A 17,753-nucleotide genomic window follows, 5' to 3' on the forward strand; every position below is an offset into this window, starting at 1 on the left:
GGGGGGTCTCTCCTCAACCACCACCAGTGTGCAGCATCCACTTGGATGATGCGATGGCAGCCACAGGACAACAGTGCCAGTGCGCTCGCCACACACCAGTTACAGGTGGAGAGGAGAGAGAGTCATAGAGCCAATCAAGTGGATGGGGATTATTAGGAGGCCATGATTGAGGGCCAGTGGAGGGAATTTGGCCAGGACACCGGGGTTACACCCCTACTCTTTACGAGAAGTGCCATGGGATTTTTAATGACCACAGAGAGTCAGGACCTCGGTTTAATGTCTCATCCGAAAGACGGTGCTTTTTTGACAATAAAGTGTCCCCATCACTATACTGGGGCGTTAGGACCCACACAGACCACAGGGTGAGCACCCCCTGCTGGCCTCATTAACACCTCTTCCAACAGCAACCTAGTTTTCCCAGGAGGTCTCCCATCCAGGTACTGACCAGGCTCAACCCTGCTTAGCTTCAGTGGGTGACCAGTCTTGGGCTGCAGGGTGATATGGCTGTGGCATATAAATACATTTAGACCACTTAACATAATGATTACTATCGGGATGTGGAGAGACTTTCAACCAGCAACCAGCAAAAATGTTTCTGAAGACAATCACCTATTGCACCTTTAAATGGGGGTCATATGACGTTGCTAAAAAGAACATTGTGTAATGCAAAGCATAGTTTTGGTGTAATGCAATGTGTTTATACGGTTTAAGGCTAAAAAAACACATTATTTTCCACATACTGTACATTATTGTTGCTCCTCTATGCCCCGCCTTTCCGAAATGCGTCGATTTTTACAAAGCTCATTGTTCTGAAAAGCGAGGTGTACGCTGATTGGTTAGCTATCTAGTGCGTTGTGATTGCCCTAATACCTCAAGCGTGTGACTGAAAATGTTACGCCCCTTGCCATACTGTGATGCCGTGTCCCGGCGCAATATGACAACACCAATAAAATCCATTACAAACGAGGCATACTGTCTTTTTACGTGTTGCGTTGCGTATCGCGCAGCGTAAACATAAAACCATGTCTGCATTTGTGATCGGAGAAACGACAAACAAGCGCTACTCTACACTGCTCAAAACTTGCGTTTGAATCATCAGTGGCAAATTCTTTAAATATGAAAACGTACTTACAGGCTACGAGTCAGAAGCGCCAGACTGTCCTTGCAAAGTTGGAATTGCCCCACTTATACTATAGAAACAGCCTTTGTGCACAGACTGCATTCTAGTCTACTCTCCCGGGTTCAGGAAACAGTCCTCCGTAAAAAATGTGCTGCACACATCTGAATATTTGGGTTGAACTGTTCTGGAACGGTGTTCTAAATACAACATAACCACTGATTTCTAGTTGTGTCCTCTTTTGGAAGACCAAACAAAGTAGTTTCGCTTTTACCACGAAACACACAGACAAATTGGGGCATTTGAAAGTAAATTACTGTTAAATTTAAAATAAATAAAACATAGTCTTACATTCAATTTAAACGTGGACGGGGCTTTCCTGATAACTTTCTGTGATGCTGCCATCTTTATTTTTCCTAACTTACTGCATGCAGAAGGTGACCCAGCTGACCTCGCCAGAAAAAACTCAACACCACCATCTAGTGGGCTGTAAAGAAATTGATTTTATTATTCTACCAAATAGTATAATAAAAGATCGATACTTGGCGTCCGTGTATCGATACAGTATTGCCACGGAAAATATCATGATACTATGCTGTGTTGATTTTTCCCCCACCCCTAATAGATATTTGTAATAAAAAATAAGTAAAAAAAAAAACATACATATGCACACATTTCACAAATATGGTTATATATGATATTTATTTGATATTTAACTGTTTACAGTTTTTTTACTTTATTAATAAGTAAATGAAAACCCATTAGTCACTATATATTTTGATATTTTTTTTCTGTAGTTATTCAGGTATTAAAACAATTATTCGGGAAAATAGACCAAAGGACATACCGACTTTATAATGGACACATCCCTCTAGGTCACCAACGGTAATCCACCCTTGTTTTTTTTCTACCTCAGGGTCATTGTGAAGTATCCTGTTTCTAAGCCATGACAGATAGTAGACCCTCAGTTTATTTTTTTTGCCTAAAAAAAAACAAAAAAAAGAGGAATGTAAGTATTAAGTATGAACCATTCATTACAAACAGATAATACACAGATCTAACAAAACCAACAATATAAAACAGATCTTTGTACAGACAACTAGTGAGCTGCTGATGAACTCACCTGATATGGTGACCAGGACATTGAGACCCTCCAGAACTTCCATCTGCTGAAAGCGCCTGCGGTTGATCAGATTGTAGACTTTGCCCTGACCACTGCGATCTAGTAACATGAGCCCATTTTCTGTTCCTACCAACAGATTCACTCCTACAGCAAACAAACGTAAATGTAAAAACGATTTGTAGTTTATAATATGGATCTGAAGTGATATGAAGGCCTTTATGCCACTTTCATTTGAAGAAGTTTATTTTTATTTATATAGCGCCTTTCTGTAGCTCAAGGTCGCTTTACATATAACAAGTAGTTTTGTATATCCACACAAGCAATATAGACACAAAGAAAATATTCTAACAGTCATTGAGTACAAAGTCAGAAAAAGTTTAGACTCACCCCATAGTGCCGCACACAGGATCTCAGAGTTGAAACGCTTCTTGTACTTGCGGATTTCCGGTGTGTCACTGTGTGGCCTGATATTGGTGGGATTGACATTAACAACAGATATTTTCCGAGCCTCATTTAGTCGAGCTTGTTCCTGTTCCTGCCGTAGGAGTTCATCTGTAAAATGAGCTGTGTGACCAAACAAAAAGTCAAAAATATTCTTTGCAGTTTATCATCATATTAAGCAAGCTAAACATTAGTACCCTTTTCCACCAACAGTGTGTTAATGCCAGAGTCAGTGCCTAATCTGAGCATTTCTACTGTGGAGAAAGGCACCAGCACTGGCACTTTTTCAACAGAAAAGGGGATAAGAAGTAAATTAGACACCTGAGGCAGGGTTGTCCTCATCATCCTCTGTGGGGGAGGTCTGATACACTCGTGGGTCCACAAAAGGAGTGAAGGAGGCTTTGGACCCACTCCCCATCCCAAACTGTCAACGTGGAGAATCAGGAGTGAGAAACAAGCATCCACAAAACATACAAATGGTGTCTTCTAATGACTGATTGTAGGCAGCAAATGCAAGCATTTCTAGTACTAACTGCAACGTGCAGAGTTTTGTCCGCAGTTAGAACAGTCCATTGATTGTAACATGTTAGCAGGAAAAGCAAGCACTTCAAAGTCTTTTTTTGCAATCAGTATTTTGTCTTGTTTTCCAGTATATACATGCATGAAATTTTTTCTTATTAATTTATTTCAAAATGTAACTACTGTTCAAAAGTTTGGGGTCTGTAAAATTTATTTTTTCATTTGTAAAATTTTCATTTATTTATCAAATAAATGCAGCCTTGGTTAGCATGAGATTAAAAAATAATATTACTGACCCCAAACTTTTAAATGTATATGTTACACATTTTTTAATGAATTAATCTTGTTAAAAGGATGTTTTGATTTTTTTTTTTCACAAAAAATAAGAAAAATACTGATTATTAATTTATCTTCTTTTTTTGCAGTGAGAGCACAAAATCAAGGCACATAAGAGAAGGGAAAATGAGGCAAAGGGGAGAAAGCATCTTATTGACTGACTGCGGTCCCACATGTTTCACTGTTTCCTTAAAAAAATAAGCTCTAAATGATAGTAAATGAAATAAGGAGAACAAATAAGAACCAAACAGAAAAGAAGTAAAACCAAGAAAAGCAATGCGAGTTATGAAGCGATCTGGGCTTCTGTGCATCTACAGCCAGATAAACATGTGCATCTGAATCGAATAGGAATGGATTAGATGTGTCAGGTTAGAAATTTGAGGGTTGGAGTACAGGGTGGCTCTAACAGGCTTGTCTATCACCTACTTCAGCCACAGAGTCCAGGTCCAGCCCACTAGAAAGCCGCCCAGGGCCCTCGCCAGGCGAGTGGCTTTGCTGCACTAGATCAGGCAGATTGGAGTTACAGGGGAAACCATTGCTCTCGGCATGACCGAGCTTGCTTTCCCAAAACGTCTGCAGAGAGGAACAGAAAGAGGAGTAGGGCTACACTACTGCAGGCCCCTTGCATGGCTAAGCCATCTTGCAGAGATATTTGGGAAACGCACAGAGCGTGCCTCTGTCAGCAAGTGTGAGGCGAGCTTGATCAGAGATTTTGTTGGAGAATTCAGAAGCAAAAGATGTGAAAGAAACACCAAAATATAACCCAATAAAATTAAGGCTTAACCAAGGCAAAAATAAACATGAGTTGGTAAACTTAAAGAGAAATAAAACTGTGACACACTAGAGGAATGAGTGTAGGAGTTTTTGCCATCCGGGAAAGGAACCTGTCTAGGTAGGTGCACCTACCTCTCGCATCATCAGGGTGCCGTCTTGTGAATTTTTGCCAAATGAATCATTGGCATAAGAATCCTCCTGGTTGACCAGTGAGTCGGTGCCACCCTGGCCAGCAGAAGGCCTGTTGGGAGAATAGAGCAAAAAAAAGACTTCTAATAAATAATGAACCTTTCTATAAGACATTTTAAAGACCCCTTGAAATGGTTGGCGAACACAATTTTACTTTTTGAGTTGAAATTAGTTATAGTTCACAATAGAGGTGGGCGATATGACCAAAATCTTCCATCACAATATGAGTAATTTTATTTCACGGTAAAATATATATATCATGATATGGTTGTTTTTGCTTTAAATAAGGTCTTTATGATATCAATATATTTGATATCATCAAAATAATGTTTGTCACCAGCATCAATATCACAAAAAACTAATACTAGCCTAAATTAAAACAAAAAACCAAACTCAAGCTCACTGAAGACAAATAAACTGTCCGCGATTACATAAGAAATTAATTACAAACAATAGGACGAAAAACTAGAGTAGAACAAATTAAAAATGCTACACACATTGTATAAAGTAATCAAATGTATAAAAACACTGCATATTCTTTACGGTGTAAATTAAATATATATTTCTTCCTGTTAAAGTTACAAAAGTGATTTAGTTGAGAGCAGTGAGAGATTTTCTCTCTTTTGCTGTTTGATTAACATGAATGATAGACAGCAGGAATATTAAACTGCTGTCACTTTAAGAGCTGCCCGGATCCAATATACTGTTGCACACGTGTTTTCTTTATCATCCGTTTCACTTAGTTGGGTGAACTATCCCTTTAAAAAAGAGCTACAATTTCCGGTCCCTTCTTTTACCCCTAAATGTAACATTACTTCTAAACAAAACAAAAAATCCCTTTTTTGTGGCCTAAGACAGATGTAGCCTAGGTAACAGTGAAAACTCTGAGAAGGTGTCAAGGATTACTGACACTGTGAACTGTGACAAATTGGTGCGATGGAGAAATGTGCAGCTAATGATGGTGACTGACACAGCGTCTGAAGCTGTGAAAGAGAGCGACAGACACAAAGATTGGAGGGGAGTTAAGGAATGAGAGATGGTGTGAAATATTGATGAGAGAACGATTGAAGACATGAGAGGGCGTGTGACAGAAATAGATGAGACAGACAGCGAACGAGTGCTTGAATGTAAGGAGCACGAATATGGGCAGAGAGAGATGAAGTGAGCAGATGTCACTAACCTCATCTACGGCTTTCTTATAACTCTGGAGAAAGAGAATCGACCATAGAGAACCACGCGTGGAAGAACAATTGAGCAGATTAGACAATGTTAAATGAGAAAATGGTTAGTAACACAAAGCGGCACACAATCTTTTCAACTTTGAGCCAAGTGCGAACAGATACATATCTAAGCTAGCTAAAGGTTATGGAAAGGTTATGAGTAGGTTAGCTCAAATGAGACTTGATTTACGAGTGATATATTAATAAAGATCCCATAAAATCACTGTGTTGACGTACTTCCTGTTTGGGTGAGGAATATTTAATGCCTTTTATAAAACACATCTAGCATATAGGTGATTTAAAAGCTAAAAAGTATTGACTGAAAGCAACAAAACTGTATTTCTGATTTAATGGGGTATTTAATTGATGGTAAAAACATCATGTTTGGAAAGAAGCTGTTTTAAGAAATCTTGAAAAGAAGTTATTTCAGGCTTAGATGTTTTCATTTAAGGCTTATCTTGGTCTCAGAAAGCAGTCCTGTGAAAGCACAAACATTTGCAGCACAGTTAAACTGTGGATTCTGGGAAATGGGTTTCTCACCGCTGGTCGGCTGGGTCTGGTCACCTCCCTGTTCTCCTCCTGGGTTTTGGGCTTGGATTCTTGGGACACTGCTGGGGATCCCTCAGGTTTACTGGAGCCTGTGGAGACAATTGAACGTCAAGACTCCCTAGTGCAGGTGCTCAGACTGAGAGAATATTCCAGAGGGTCTCTCACCTCCCACCAGGTTCCTCTCGCTGGAGCCACCCTGAGAACTAGGCGTGCTAGAACTGGAAGAACTACCACTGCTGGTTCTCTGGAGAGCCGACTCCATGGAAATCCGCAGGTCTGGGTTACTGTGCCAATGGTAGGACACATTCAAACAAGCCACATTCAAACTGAATTCAACTTTTGACAAAAGTAAAGCAAAAGTATAGAGATAAACAGGTGCAAGTCTCAGGAAAAATCATTTATTTATTCACATATTTTTTCGTCGGGATACTGACAGAAAATGCTGTTTGTGAGTAATAGATAAATAAAAACATGCAATTACAAAGAAAATTAAAAAAAAAAAAAAAATCATTGGTATTGTAAACTCCAATTGTAGTTGGACCTATTGGGATAATTTAATAATTATTTCTAATTATTTAAATGTTTTAATTATTTACAAAACATAGTATTCACAAGGGCAAGCTTGATCTGCAATAAAATGTGTAAAATGAGTTTAAAAGAAAGATAGAAGTTAATGAAAAGTGGAATATACCTGGCTCGGATCAGATGTGCTCCAGTTCTCGGTCCCAGTCCTCCCGGTCCATTCCCTGGAGAATTTTTTCTCACCAGTGCAGGGGATATGGAAGTGGTCCTTTGGGGCACCTGAAGCATGTTAACATATGGTAATACGTTACTTTACTAAGATGAACTTTAGAAAAACTGTTTTTTAAAGGGGTCATATGATGAGATTTCATGTTTACTTTCTCTTTGGCGTGTTACAAGTTGTTCGTGAATAGATAAGATCCCTAAAGTTGCAAAGACTAAAGTCTCAAATCCAAAGAGATATTCTTTATAAAAGTTAAGACTCATCCACGCCCTCCTAAAAAGCCTCGTTTAAACACGCCCCCACATGTCTACGTCACGATGTGGGAAGATTTGCATAATGCTGCCCAAATGTTCACGCAAAGAAAGAAGGCGTAACTTTATTGCTGCTGCCACCGCCACCGCCATGTTGTGAAGATGCTGTAAGTTTCGTTGTGAAAGCGAAACTACTTTGTTTGGCCTTCCAAAAGAGGACATGACTAGAAATCAGTGGTTAAGTTGTATTTACAACACTGTTCCAGAACAGTTCAACCCAAATATTCAGATGTGTGCTGCGCATTTTATGGAGGACTGTTTCCTGATCCTGGGAGAGTAGACTACAATGCCGGCTGTTCTGACTCACAGACTGTAAGTACGTTTTCATATTTAAAGAATTTGCCACTGATAATTGAAACGCGAGTTTTGAGCAGAGTAGAGTAGCGCTTGTTGTTTGTCATTTCTCCTATCACAAATGCAGACATGGTTTTATGTTTATACGGTGCGGCGCGATGCAACGCATAAAAAGACCGTATAAGTCATTATAATCCACAATTATGTCCCCACTGGATGCAACAAATACCTGGTTTATAATGGGTTTTAATGATTTTGAATCGTCGCTCCGGCCTGACAGGGCATCACAGTATAGTAAGTGGCGTAACATTTCCGTCACACACTTGAAGTATTCGGCCAATCACAACGCACTGGATAGCTGGCCAATCAGAGCACACCTCGCTTTTCAAACCGATGAGCTTTGTAAAAATCGACGAGTCTCAGAAAGGCGGGGCATAGAGGAGAAACAATAATGTACAGTATGTGGAAAATAATGTTTTTTTAACCTTAAACCGCATAAACACATTTCATTACAACAAATACACAAAATAATGTTCTTTTTAGCAACATATGAACCCTTTAAATATAGGATTTGTTATCTTATATAATCACATTTAGTGATTTAGTGAAACCTCTTTAACTTTTACAATTTTTTAAAACTGATTTAACTTGACATTAAGTATTAAAGTACTAAAATAAATAAAAATAAAAGTACTAAAAGTCTTTCAAATAAATAATGATAATGAAACTAAACTGCCTAAGTTGTGCTAATAATTATTTAAATGAGATGAATGAATATGACCCAAAGTAAAATAAGTAAATAAAATAATTTATGGCATAAAACAATACAAAAGGCTCAAACCATATTTATTTTGGTTTTCACTGAAACCCTATTTAATGTAGTACGAGTCATTTCCTATATTTTGTGTAGTTATATTTACAGGTTTAAAGGGTTAGTTCACCCAAAAATGAAAATTCTGTCATTAATTACTAACCCTCATGTTGTTCGAAACCCGTAAGACCTTCTTTCATCTTCGGAACACAAATTAAGATATTTTTGATGAAATCCAAGAGCTTTCTGACCCTGCATAGACAGCAACGCAACTGACACGTTCAAGGCCCAGAAAGGTAGTAAAGAGTGACCTCATTAAATTAGTCCATGTGACATCAGTGGTTCAACCTTATTGTTATGAAGCTACGAGAATACATTTTGTGTGCAAAGAAAACAAAAAAACCCACGACTTTATTCAATGACAGAATTTCCATTTTTGGGTGAACTATCCCTTTAACTATGCTTGACTATACAGTCAGTTAAATATAATATTATTTATATTTAGCAACGTTTTTTCACTGCTTTCTGAGACTCAGTCAGAAAAGACTTGTGATCCACCTGTTGAGAATTCCACATGAATTACAATTAATGTCACTGGATTACAGCAACAACGCATTTCATCCCAGATTATCACCTTTGGAGGGACGTCATCTTCCTGTCTCAGCCAAGAGCTACGGTCAAACTTCTCATCTCGGCTGGTAATGCGAGGTGGTGGGGCGGGGGTTTCTGACGTGGGGTCAGAGTTCTGCCGAGGCATCGGTGGTCGGTGAGGCGACAGACCCTCTTGGAAGGCTGAGACGCCCTGAGAGGACTGATCATGCAGCGACTGGGATCCTGTCATGGAAGAGCCATGGGACTTCACAGAGACCAGGTGCGCCATCTGAAAGGAGTACTCTGGGGTCAGTGTTCTTCACAACACATCGGTCTCTCTAAAAACAGGTCAGGAAGTACCTGAGGCTCTACCGGGCGGTGCATGGGAGGCGTCCGGGCCTGCTGTATGCCTCCACTGGTGAAGGACTCTGAGCGGGGAGGCAGGGAGGGGTCGGAAATACGGTTGGCCACTTTGTGCTGGAGAGCCGGAGAGCTCTGGCGGTTCAGCTTGGAGCGTTCCTCAACCTGACAGACAGAGAGGAAGTTAGTGTCCATGCTGCTCTTCACAACCAGTCTGTTTCCTCTTTGCTTGAGAGTCAGAACGGACTGCGAAATGTGTAAAGTGGCTGATATGAGTCACTGTAGGATCTACACAATGGTTGCACAACATACTAATTTACCAAGGTAACATTAAAATGTTAATTGTATATATTTAAAATAGAAACCAATTAGTTTACCTTTTAATAAGAACAGCTAATATGATGAGACCTGTAGGCTTCTCTGTCAATCTTATTCATCATTAGCATTCACATAATCATCCAAGATTGAGTTTCTAAATCTTTGCCGAAACCCGCCTGTCTCAAATTAAGGAGACGGCCTCATTACGAGACATTTTAGATATTTTTAGACCCGTTCCCTTAACTTGATGGAAGATAATCTTTTATTCACTTCTGCAGACCCAATCAAAATGACTCCATAAGCAAAGACGAAACATAGAACCAAACGACAGAAAACTAAATATCATCAGGTTAAAGACAGAAAGAAAACATTTAGTCCATTATGTCCAATACGTTAAAGGAGATGCTGTGAAATCTCAAATTCAAACAACAAGCCTCAACTGTCATGCACCATTCACAAGCATTTTTTAAGACAAGAAAATAATCACTTATGGCCATCATAGAAGTCGGGTGACTAATGGGACAGTAAGACACGTTAGTGAGAAAACCATGTTTATTTCTTCTCTGAGAATGGAGGGAGGTTTGGATCTGAAATGACACACTGTCTTCAGAGCACAATCTGTGCCTACAAGTAACAACACAACCCCTTACCAACACCCCTTTGTAATTTTATCAATGTCTAAAGCAGTGGTTCTCAAACAGGTTGCCGGGACCCACTAGGAGGTCTCAGGAAACTTCCAAGTGGTCTGCAAGACGAGTTGAAAATATTAAAAATGGAAAAAAAAGAAAAGGTTTTGAATTACTTAAAATTGCTAACAATCAATATGTAAGCATATTTCTTATTTTAATTTGTTTAATTAACAACTGCCATTTTTAAGAATGATATCTCATGATCTTATGCATGTATGACTATAAGCAACGTAAAATGTTTATTATGAGTATTTAAAAGTATGATTACTAGACCAGAAAAAGTCATGCAAATTAATGAAATCTTAAGTCATACATTTTTATTCTGACAATATATTTATTGTCAAGCTCTAAAATATTTTATCATGCAGAAACTGCCTTTGTGAGTAAACCAATAATTAAAAAAAGTATCTACCAAGAAAATTCATATAGATTCATTGGTAATAAAGGATGTAAACCATGAACATTCAGATATTGGGATTATGGAATTTAACTATTTATAATTATGTAAATTATTTTCATATTTTGCCACTCCTAGTTTCTGTAAATAAAAAAAATGAGCAGATTTGTCATTATGGTAGAAGTATCAGAAATATTTTGGTGGGCCTTGGAGTCAAATAGGTTGAGAACCACCAGTCTAAAGCTCATTTGTGGCCCAACATATCCAGACCTCTCTCATTTTTGCCCCGCAATCCCATGCTCCTCTGTCACCAGCTTTCTGTAAGGAGGAGTGATAGGGAAGTTCAAAGAGAAGATTATGGAACATTAGAGCAACACAACAGCAAGAACGGAAGCGGTCAGAAGAAAATCCACCAAACTAACTGGGAGACAGAACCTACAGAAATACCCGCACCCAGAGACCGAGAGGAAAACAGAAACAAGGCATTCCAAAAGAGATTATCCAAATGCCCCGATAGAAAATTCGGAAAAAAGGTATTTTTCCTGCATTCATTCTTTGCATATGTACCATGACCAGGCGAAAAAGGAGACACGAATAATCATGCTAACAGAGGCAGACCTTTGAGACGTCTAAGTCTCTCTCAATATCAGTCCCTTTGCTGGAGTGTCCGGGATTGCGGCCCCGGGACTCTTGCTCAAGATGCTGCTGGACCATCCTGACCAGCTGGGATGGATCTGGCTCGCAAGACACACGGATTCTAGGAACGTTTGGCCCACTGACTATCCTGAGCTGAGGCTTGGCCAGCTCTATCTCTCTTGAGTGGAAGGCTGCTGGGTAGGAGGGGGGCCTCGTGGGCTGATTAGAGGAGCTCTTGTCAAGAGGGAGGAGTTGGCCGACACGTTTTTCTCCAGGACTGTTAAACGAATGGTGCTTCTTGGGAGGGATTCGAGGGGAGTTACTCTGAGCTCTCTCCATCACCTGTGTTCAGATAAGCACAATAAAACTGTTCAGATTGTGACCCACAAAACGGGACGGTGAGGCCGATTCAGAGCGTGATAATCAAAAAGCATCCAATGGAATCTGAAAATTAACGGAAAGGTTATTGATAGGAAGTGAGATGCATCATATGTGGGCACCAAACCAGAAGAATTTGATCAAATTAAGCCATTAGCAAGAGCAAATTAGACAATTGACATATAATGTCTACAATCAGTGGCTGGAGATTCTTGACAATGAGCAATGGGCTGGGTATCAATACAAATTCCTGATTCAATTCGATTCGGATTCATAAGCTCTTGATTCAATGCGGATTCATTTGGATTTATTTCAGGTATAATGTTTATTTTGATTACATATAAAGTATTACAGGCTATACTAATATGGTGTATATTTTTGTTTCACTAAAAATAACCAACACGTAAGAACCATTTGTTTTGTGAATCAGGTTTTCTAATGTGCTGTAAGTTTTTGAGTCACTAAAAAGAACCAAATCATAAGAGATGCTTATGTACGTTTCTGATTAATTAAAAACAACCAACTCATAAAAGTCTTTTATTTCATGAATCGGACTATGCGAGTTGTGTTGTAGGCTTTTTGCGTGCAGCCCTCAAGGAAAGACACTTCATGCCATTATTTCAGTGGTACACTGCCTTTTAATTAAACTCACATTCAGGATTTTATGAACTGATACTGGGATCATTTAAAGGAAGATTGTGATTAATCAGAAAATCAGTATTTTCACCCAACCCTAGACAGTATAAATCACGTAAGAGTCTTAAGAAGATCTCTCTGTACCTCTTTGGCCCAGGCCGGTTTGTCACTGGGGTTGACGGAGTCTTTGTAGTGGTACAGTTGTTTTTTGTCTGCAGGCCGTGGCTCTTGTTGCTGTTGCTGCAGTGAAACAAGGTAGGCCCTTTCCTGCTGCAGCTGCCGCTGTAACCGCTCAGCCTGTCTCTGCTCCTCCAGCTGCTTCCGTTTGTATTCCTAGACACACCAGAGAACCAGAATGTAGTGAAAAGAGCAAGATTTGAGGCACATACAGAGCAGATAACCACATGAGACCAAATAATGCCAACGGGTTTGGACTCCTAAAAATAACTGGATGCTATCAGAAGTTCAGAAGAACTTCAAACTCAACAGCTCTATAAACTAACCCAATCGATGGTCTGATGGCCGTGGATCCTGAGTCTAATTTCCCTCAGAACGGAGCAATAACAAACAGAGCCGCCACAAATCCCAAATGCCCGAGATCAATTCACACAATCGATACTCTCTGTGAGTGTACTGATCGCAGAGGGGACCGACAGATGGCATAAGTGCAGTAGATTAAAAGAAAGGAAGTCCAAGAGCTTTAAAGGTGAAAGTTGAAATTAGAGTTTACCAGGAGAAGAGCTTGCTCTTGGAGAAGCTGCTGTTGAAGAATCTCCAGCTGCCTTTGTTCTTCTTCTAACTGCCGGCGGATATACTCCTAACCCCATAGCACAGCGCATCAGAGTGACAGTGAGAAAAAGAGAAGGGAAAGAGATAACAGGGCCTTCAAAGAGTTTCAAAATGAAAGAATGAAAGATTAACCAAGCAAATCTAAAGGTAAGAAACACTGATAATAACTTGCTGCCCTGCCTAGATCCCATGTGGCCTTCTGTGTGATGAGCTCACTACCCAAAGGTCACTGGTTCAAACCGTGGAATTAGCCATCCATGCACAAGGGAGTCACTTAGGACCCACATCCTAATTTCCTGAAGCAGGGCAATTAACCCCAGACTACTCAAGGGAAATGTCACCCCAAAGAAAAAGTATTAGAAGTTGGTTTGGATCAAAACCATTTTGTCAAAATGACAAAAAGTGTGATAGGTGCAGCACAGAGTCCAATTCAATCCTAAAGTTTACTATTATTGCCTTCTAGACAATGGCAGCATAATGAAATGCCATGGGATATCAATGGGAATCACCTCTAATAATGCCTTTTGCAGTAAGTTATCATTTTTATTTTTAAATGATATTTAAAGTAGATACAGTTGAGGTCAATTAATGCATGGTTTTTCCTTCTGGAGCATCAGTGAATGTTTGAACCTTCTGTAATAGTTGCATATGAGTCCCTCAGTAGTCCTCAGTGTGAAAAGATGGGTCTCAAAATAATACAGTCATTGTTGGAAAGGGTTCAAATACACAAAAATGCTGGAAAACCAAAGAATTTGTGGGACCTGAAGGATTTTTCTGAAGAACAGCAGGCAGTTTAACTGTTCAGGACAAACAAGGGACTCATGAACAACTATCACTAAACAAAAAACAGCTGTGGATCATTCACATTCAGGTAAGAACACAGTATTAAGAATTAAGGGGATGTAGATTTTTGAACAGGGTAATATTTATAACTTCAACTATTATTTTATTTTGTGGATTATATGTAAACATCTTTCATGTGAAATATCTTATTCAGGTCATTACTAAATAAACAATAACATGCATTTTGTATGATCCCTCTTATTTTGGTAAAATAATTTACATTTGACAGATTCTGAACTTTTGACCTCAACTGTAGATCTGTAGAGTGGTAACATGCATGTATACTACCATTCAAAATGTATTCACAAGGATACATTAAGGTGATCAAAAATAACTTAAATAATTACAGATTTATATTTCCAATAAATGCTGTTCTTTTGTACTTTTTATTCATCAAAGAATGAACTTCCACAAAAATATTAAGCAGCACAACTATTTTCATTGCTGATGATAATAATAAATGTTTCTTGAGCAACAACTCAGCATATTAGAATGATTTCTGAAATATCATGTGAAACTGAAGTCAGAAGTGATGATGCTGAAAATTCTGCTTTGCCCTTACATAAATAAAATATATTTGAAAGTGTATTCAAATAGAAAACAGTTATTATGAATTGCAGTAATATATCGAATTACCACTGCTTTTACAGTATTTTTTATCAAGTAAATGCAGCCTTGGGGACTCGGGAGCATTGGGGACTTCGTAGAAAAACTTGTGCAATTATAGAGAAAAACTGGTTTATGGCAGTGTACAGTGTACAGAAAACAAAAGCAGAAAGAAGGTATCTGAAGAGAAAAGGTAGCCCCATTAGCAAGATGCATTACATTTTGAAAGGCTGTGTCTCATTCTTTATGAAAGGATTAAACAAGATTTGTCTTCAAACTGAAAACAAGGCAAGAGAATTATTTGGATTATGTCTCTCTGTGGAGCCTTGAGGACAATTTCATTAGCAAAAAAACAATGAAATGCTTTATAACAGGAAAGAAAATGCAGTGCTTTTTGGCATTAAAGGCACTGAAAGCATTTTTATGGAATGACACTTAGGAAATATCTATCATATAAGCAAAATGATTAACAGACAAAAAGCAGCACAAAAGTCTTGCAAATTTATGGGGCAGTCCATATGGTGGTTAGCAAGCTAACAGTGAGATCAGCTTTATTTGCAGCTGTTGCTGCTCCTGCTACTCTCGGATTACAACCGTTTCAACAGTAACTTTAAAGGGGTGGGGTTTGTGAAAAGGGGTGTGTCTAATTCAAATTACATTTCAGAATAGCTAAACGGCTAACATCACTTAACTTTTGGCATGAGTGAGAACTCACTCAACTTATTTGTCTCTGCACACACTCTCACACGCGGCCCGTGAGACGTCCTCATTCACTACTGAGCAGGGCTCGTGCGGCCCAACCCCATTTGAAAGGGTGGGTGCTTTAAATATGCATACCATCCAGCAGAACATTTCCCTCTCTGGAGGAAGTCTGAGTCACAGACTGAAGAGAATGCTTTAAATAAGGGATTGTGGCATGTGAGAATCTGATATGCATATCTGAGAGGACAGTTACAGTTGAGAACAAAGTGCACGACGCATTACACATGATTAACAGAGGATTTACAACTGAGCGCATGCATACACACTCTCTTCATACACATCTGCTTTAGAAAGTGTTCATATGTCCTGGCATATTCCTAGCGATAATGTTTGCATTTATGGTTACATGGAGAGACTGATCGAAAAACATTTTCAATGTTTTTTTCATTTTGGTTTTCACCAATATTCACCCTTTTGTAATTTAAATAATCTGTTTCTCATGGCAAATTACTGTTCATCAACAAAGATAGTGATACAATTATTATTTGTATAAAGCCATTCACAAATATTGTGTTTTTATTGATTGCATATCAATAATGATTATATGGTTATCATTGCTATCAATCAAAAAGCAGAAAAAAATGGTTCTGAACATTTGAATTATTTTGCACATTTGCAAAAAACCGCTGCATGTTGTTCATAATATTAATTAATAATTTAATTAATTAATTTCATCGTATTTACAGACTTTTTTGATAAACAACTTTGGTTCTGTGTTGTGTCATAACTAGATATTTAATGTAAAATCTGGTATTACATAAATCAAAGTATTACATAAAATAAAAAATACTATAAAATAAACTAAAAAATAAAACATAATAAATCAGTTATTGAACACTAGAATACTGAAATAATAGGTATGACAAAAAAAAATATATATATAAAAAACCCTGTGACCAATCTCTAAATATATGTGCCGTGTATTAACAGAAAGCACATCTTGTCTCCATCTCTGTAGTGGTGAATCAGTGGGAGTCTGTTAGTGTGGAGTGTGTGAAGCCGCCACGTCACTTCATTTATTCCCTTCCTGTTCATATGAGTTCAGTTGTCATTTCTGGCACTCTTTTTGCACAGTGAATAATGGGTTACTTTGTAGTGACAGACCAGTATATAATAGCACGAACAAGTATGTACTGAAATAACTCTCTCCATCACTTCTTGCCCTCTTTCTACTTTATCAATAAAAGTGACCAAAAACCACAATTAGCCATGTATGATAGTGGATGTGCATTTGTGTGTACATATGTACCTGCTCCCTCTCAGCATGCCTCCTCTCCTCCTCTCTCCGGAGCTGCTCCATCTCCTCATAGCGCCTCCTCTGCTCTCTCTCCTGCTGTTTCCGGAGATCTCTCTCCCGTCGCTGTTGCTGTGAGGTTACAAACACATGTGCTCATTAATGAACCTCCCACTCTTACAAATAAATCTCAGTGCTGAGCCCAACTATCAGCCCAGCTTCACAATGGAACATGCAGTTCCTTCCTTTACCACCATTTTTTACATTTAAAAAATTTTTGCATTTCAGTAGCCATGCTGAATGGCCTTTCCCCGGCGGGGCTGTTGACAGGAGCTGTGCTGATAGAGTGTGTTGAAATGGCAAATTTCCTGACAGTGGCCCAGCGGGAGATAGATGTGCTAAATGAGAGGCTGACGCCCAGCCGGCCCGCCTGATTCATCCCCACAGCTATTCTGCTCCCTCTCCAACTGAGAAAACCCTACATCACATAACTCAGGAATATCTCCACCGGCACAATGACCGTCGTCTTTCTTTGTCTCCCGTTTGAAGAATTCCCAAGATGTTGGGCAACCTTCCTGTGGACTGATCATAGCTCAGTGTCTCCCAGGGACTTTAAAAACAGCAGTCATCTCATGAGCCATTACACACACTAAATAGAGTACAGGAAGTGTGTGTGTGTCTGAGTGTGACCGGAATAATAGCAAAGCATATTGTCTGTTTGTTCTGGTAGGGTTGCAAGGAAAGACAATGCTAAATACAAACAATAAAATGCAACTAAGCATATAATCATGTATGAAAGCAGAAGAAAATGCTTTGCAAATCTTTTGTTGTTGATGTCAGAGGTTGTGAAAGTTTTTGGCTCAAATTCATCTGTTACTTTGTAATATGGTAAATACTTTTTTTTTTTATCCATACATCTAATGTTGTCGTTGTTAATTTGTTGGGTCATAACTTGATATTTAATGTAAAATCAAAATCAGTTGAAAACGAGTTTAAAAAAAGCTATATTAAAATAAAATTAAATAAAATGTTCTTTAAATAATATTATATAAATACAAACTATACTATAATAAACAATTATGAAA

The 17,753-nt window shown here is 38.7% G+C and overlaps 2 protein-coding genes across 5 annotated transcripts in view; both read right to left on the minus strand.

Annotated features, from left to right (window-relative positions):
* The window catches only part of LOC107586785 (TRAF2 and NCK-interacting protein kinase-like), a 15,050-nt gene extending 9,821 nt beyond the window's left edge, over positions 1 to 5,229 (minus strand). Inside the window, exons 1-7 of the mRNA XM_016274307.1 lie at positions 5,204 to 5,229; positions 4,443 to 4,551; positions 3,963 to 4,109; positions 3,003 to 3,105; positions 2,628 to 2,804; positions 2,241 to 2,384; positions 1,965 to 2,099 (exon numbers count right to left, since the gene is read on the minus strand). Coding sequence (XP_016129793.1) covers positions 1,965 to 2,099; positions 2,241 to 2,384; positions 2,628 to 2,804; positions 3,003 to 3,105; positions 3,963 to 4,109; positions 4,443 to 4,551; positions 5,204 to 5,229 — 841 coding nt within the window. The remainder of the gene's footprint in view (positions 1 to 1,964; positions 2,100 to 2,240; positions 2,385 to 2,627; positions 2,805 to 3,002; positions 3,106 to 3,962; positions 4,110 to 4,442; positions 4,552 to 5,203) is intronic.
* Positions 5,230 to 5,253: 24 nt separating this feature from the next.
* The window catches only part of LOC107586752 (TRAF2 and NCK-interacting protein kinase-like), a 55,478-nt gene continuing 42,978 nt past the window's right edge, over positions 5,254 to 17,753 (minus strand). The window contains exons 13-22 of one of the 4 annotated variants that reach the window (XM_016274266.1): positions 16,684 to 16,800; positions 13,165 to 13,251; positions 12,579 to 12,767; positions 11,403 to 11,762; positions 9,381 to 9,545; positions 9,064 to 9,309; positions 6,960 to 7,069; positions 6,434 to 6,552; positions 6,260 to 6,357; positions 5,254 to 5,703 (exon numbers count right to left, since the gene is read on the minus strand). In XM_016274266.1, coding sequence (XP_016129752.1) covers positions 5,452 to 5,703; positions 6,260 to 6,357; positions 6,434 to 6,552; positions 6,960 to 7,069; positions 9,064 to 9,309; positions 9,381 to 9,545; positions 11,403 to 11,762; positions 12,579 to 12,767; positions 13,165 to 13,251; positions 16,684 to 16,800 — 1,743 coding nt within the window. In that variant the 3' untranslated portion in view covers positions 5,254 to 5,451. The remainder of the gene's footprint in view (positions 5,704 to 6,259; positions 6,358 to 6,433; positions 6,553 to 6,959; positions 7,070 to 9,063; positions 9,310 to 9,380; positions 9,546 to 11,402; positions 11,763 to 12,578; positions 12,768 to 13,164; positions 13,252 to 16,683; positions 16,801 to 17,753) is intronic. The other 3 variants (XM_016274267.1, XM_016274268.1, XM_016274269.1) reach the window with 3 other exon arrangements.

Source organism: Sinocyclocheilus grahami, unplaced genomic scaffold (assembly GCF_001515645.1).
Source record: "Sinocyclocheilus grahami isolate Dianchi unplaced genomic scaffold, SAMN03320097.WGS_v1.1 scaffold85.1, whole genome shotgun sequence".
NCBI lineage: Eukaryota > Metazoa > Chordata > Actinopteri > Cypriniformes > Cyprinidae > Sinocyclocheilus > Sinocyclocheilus grahami.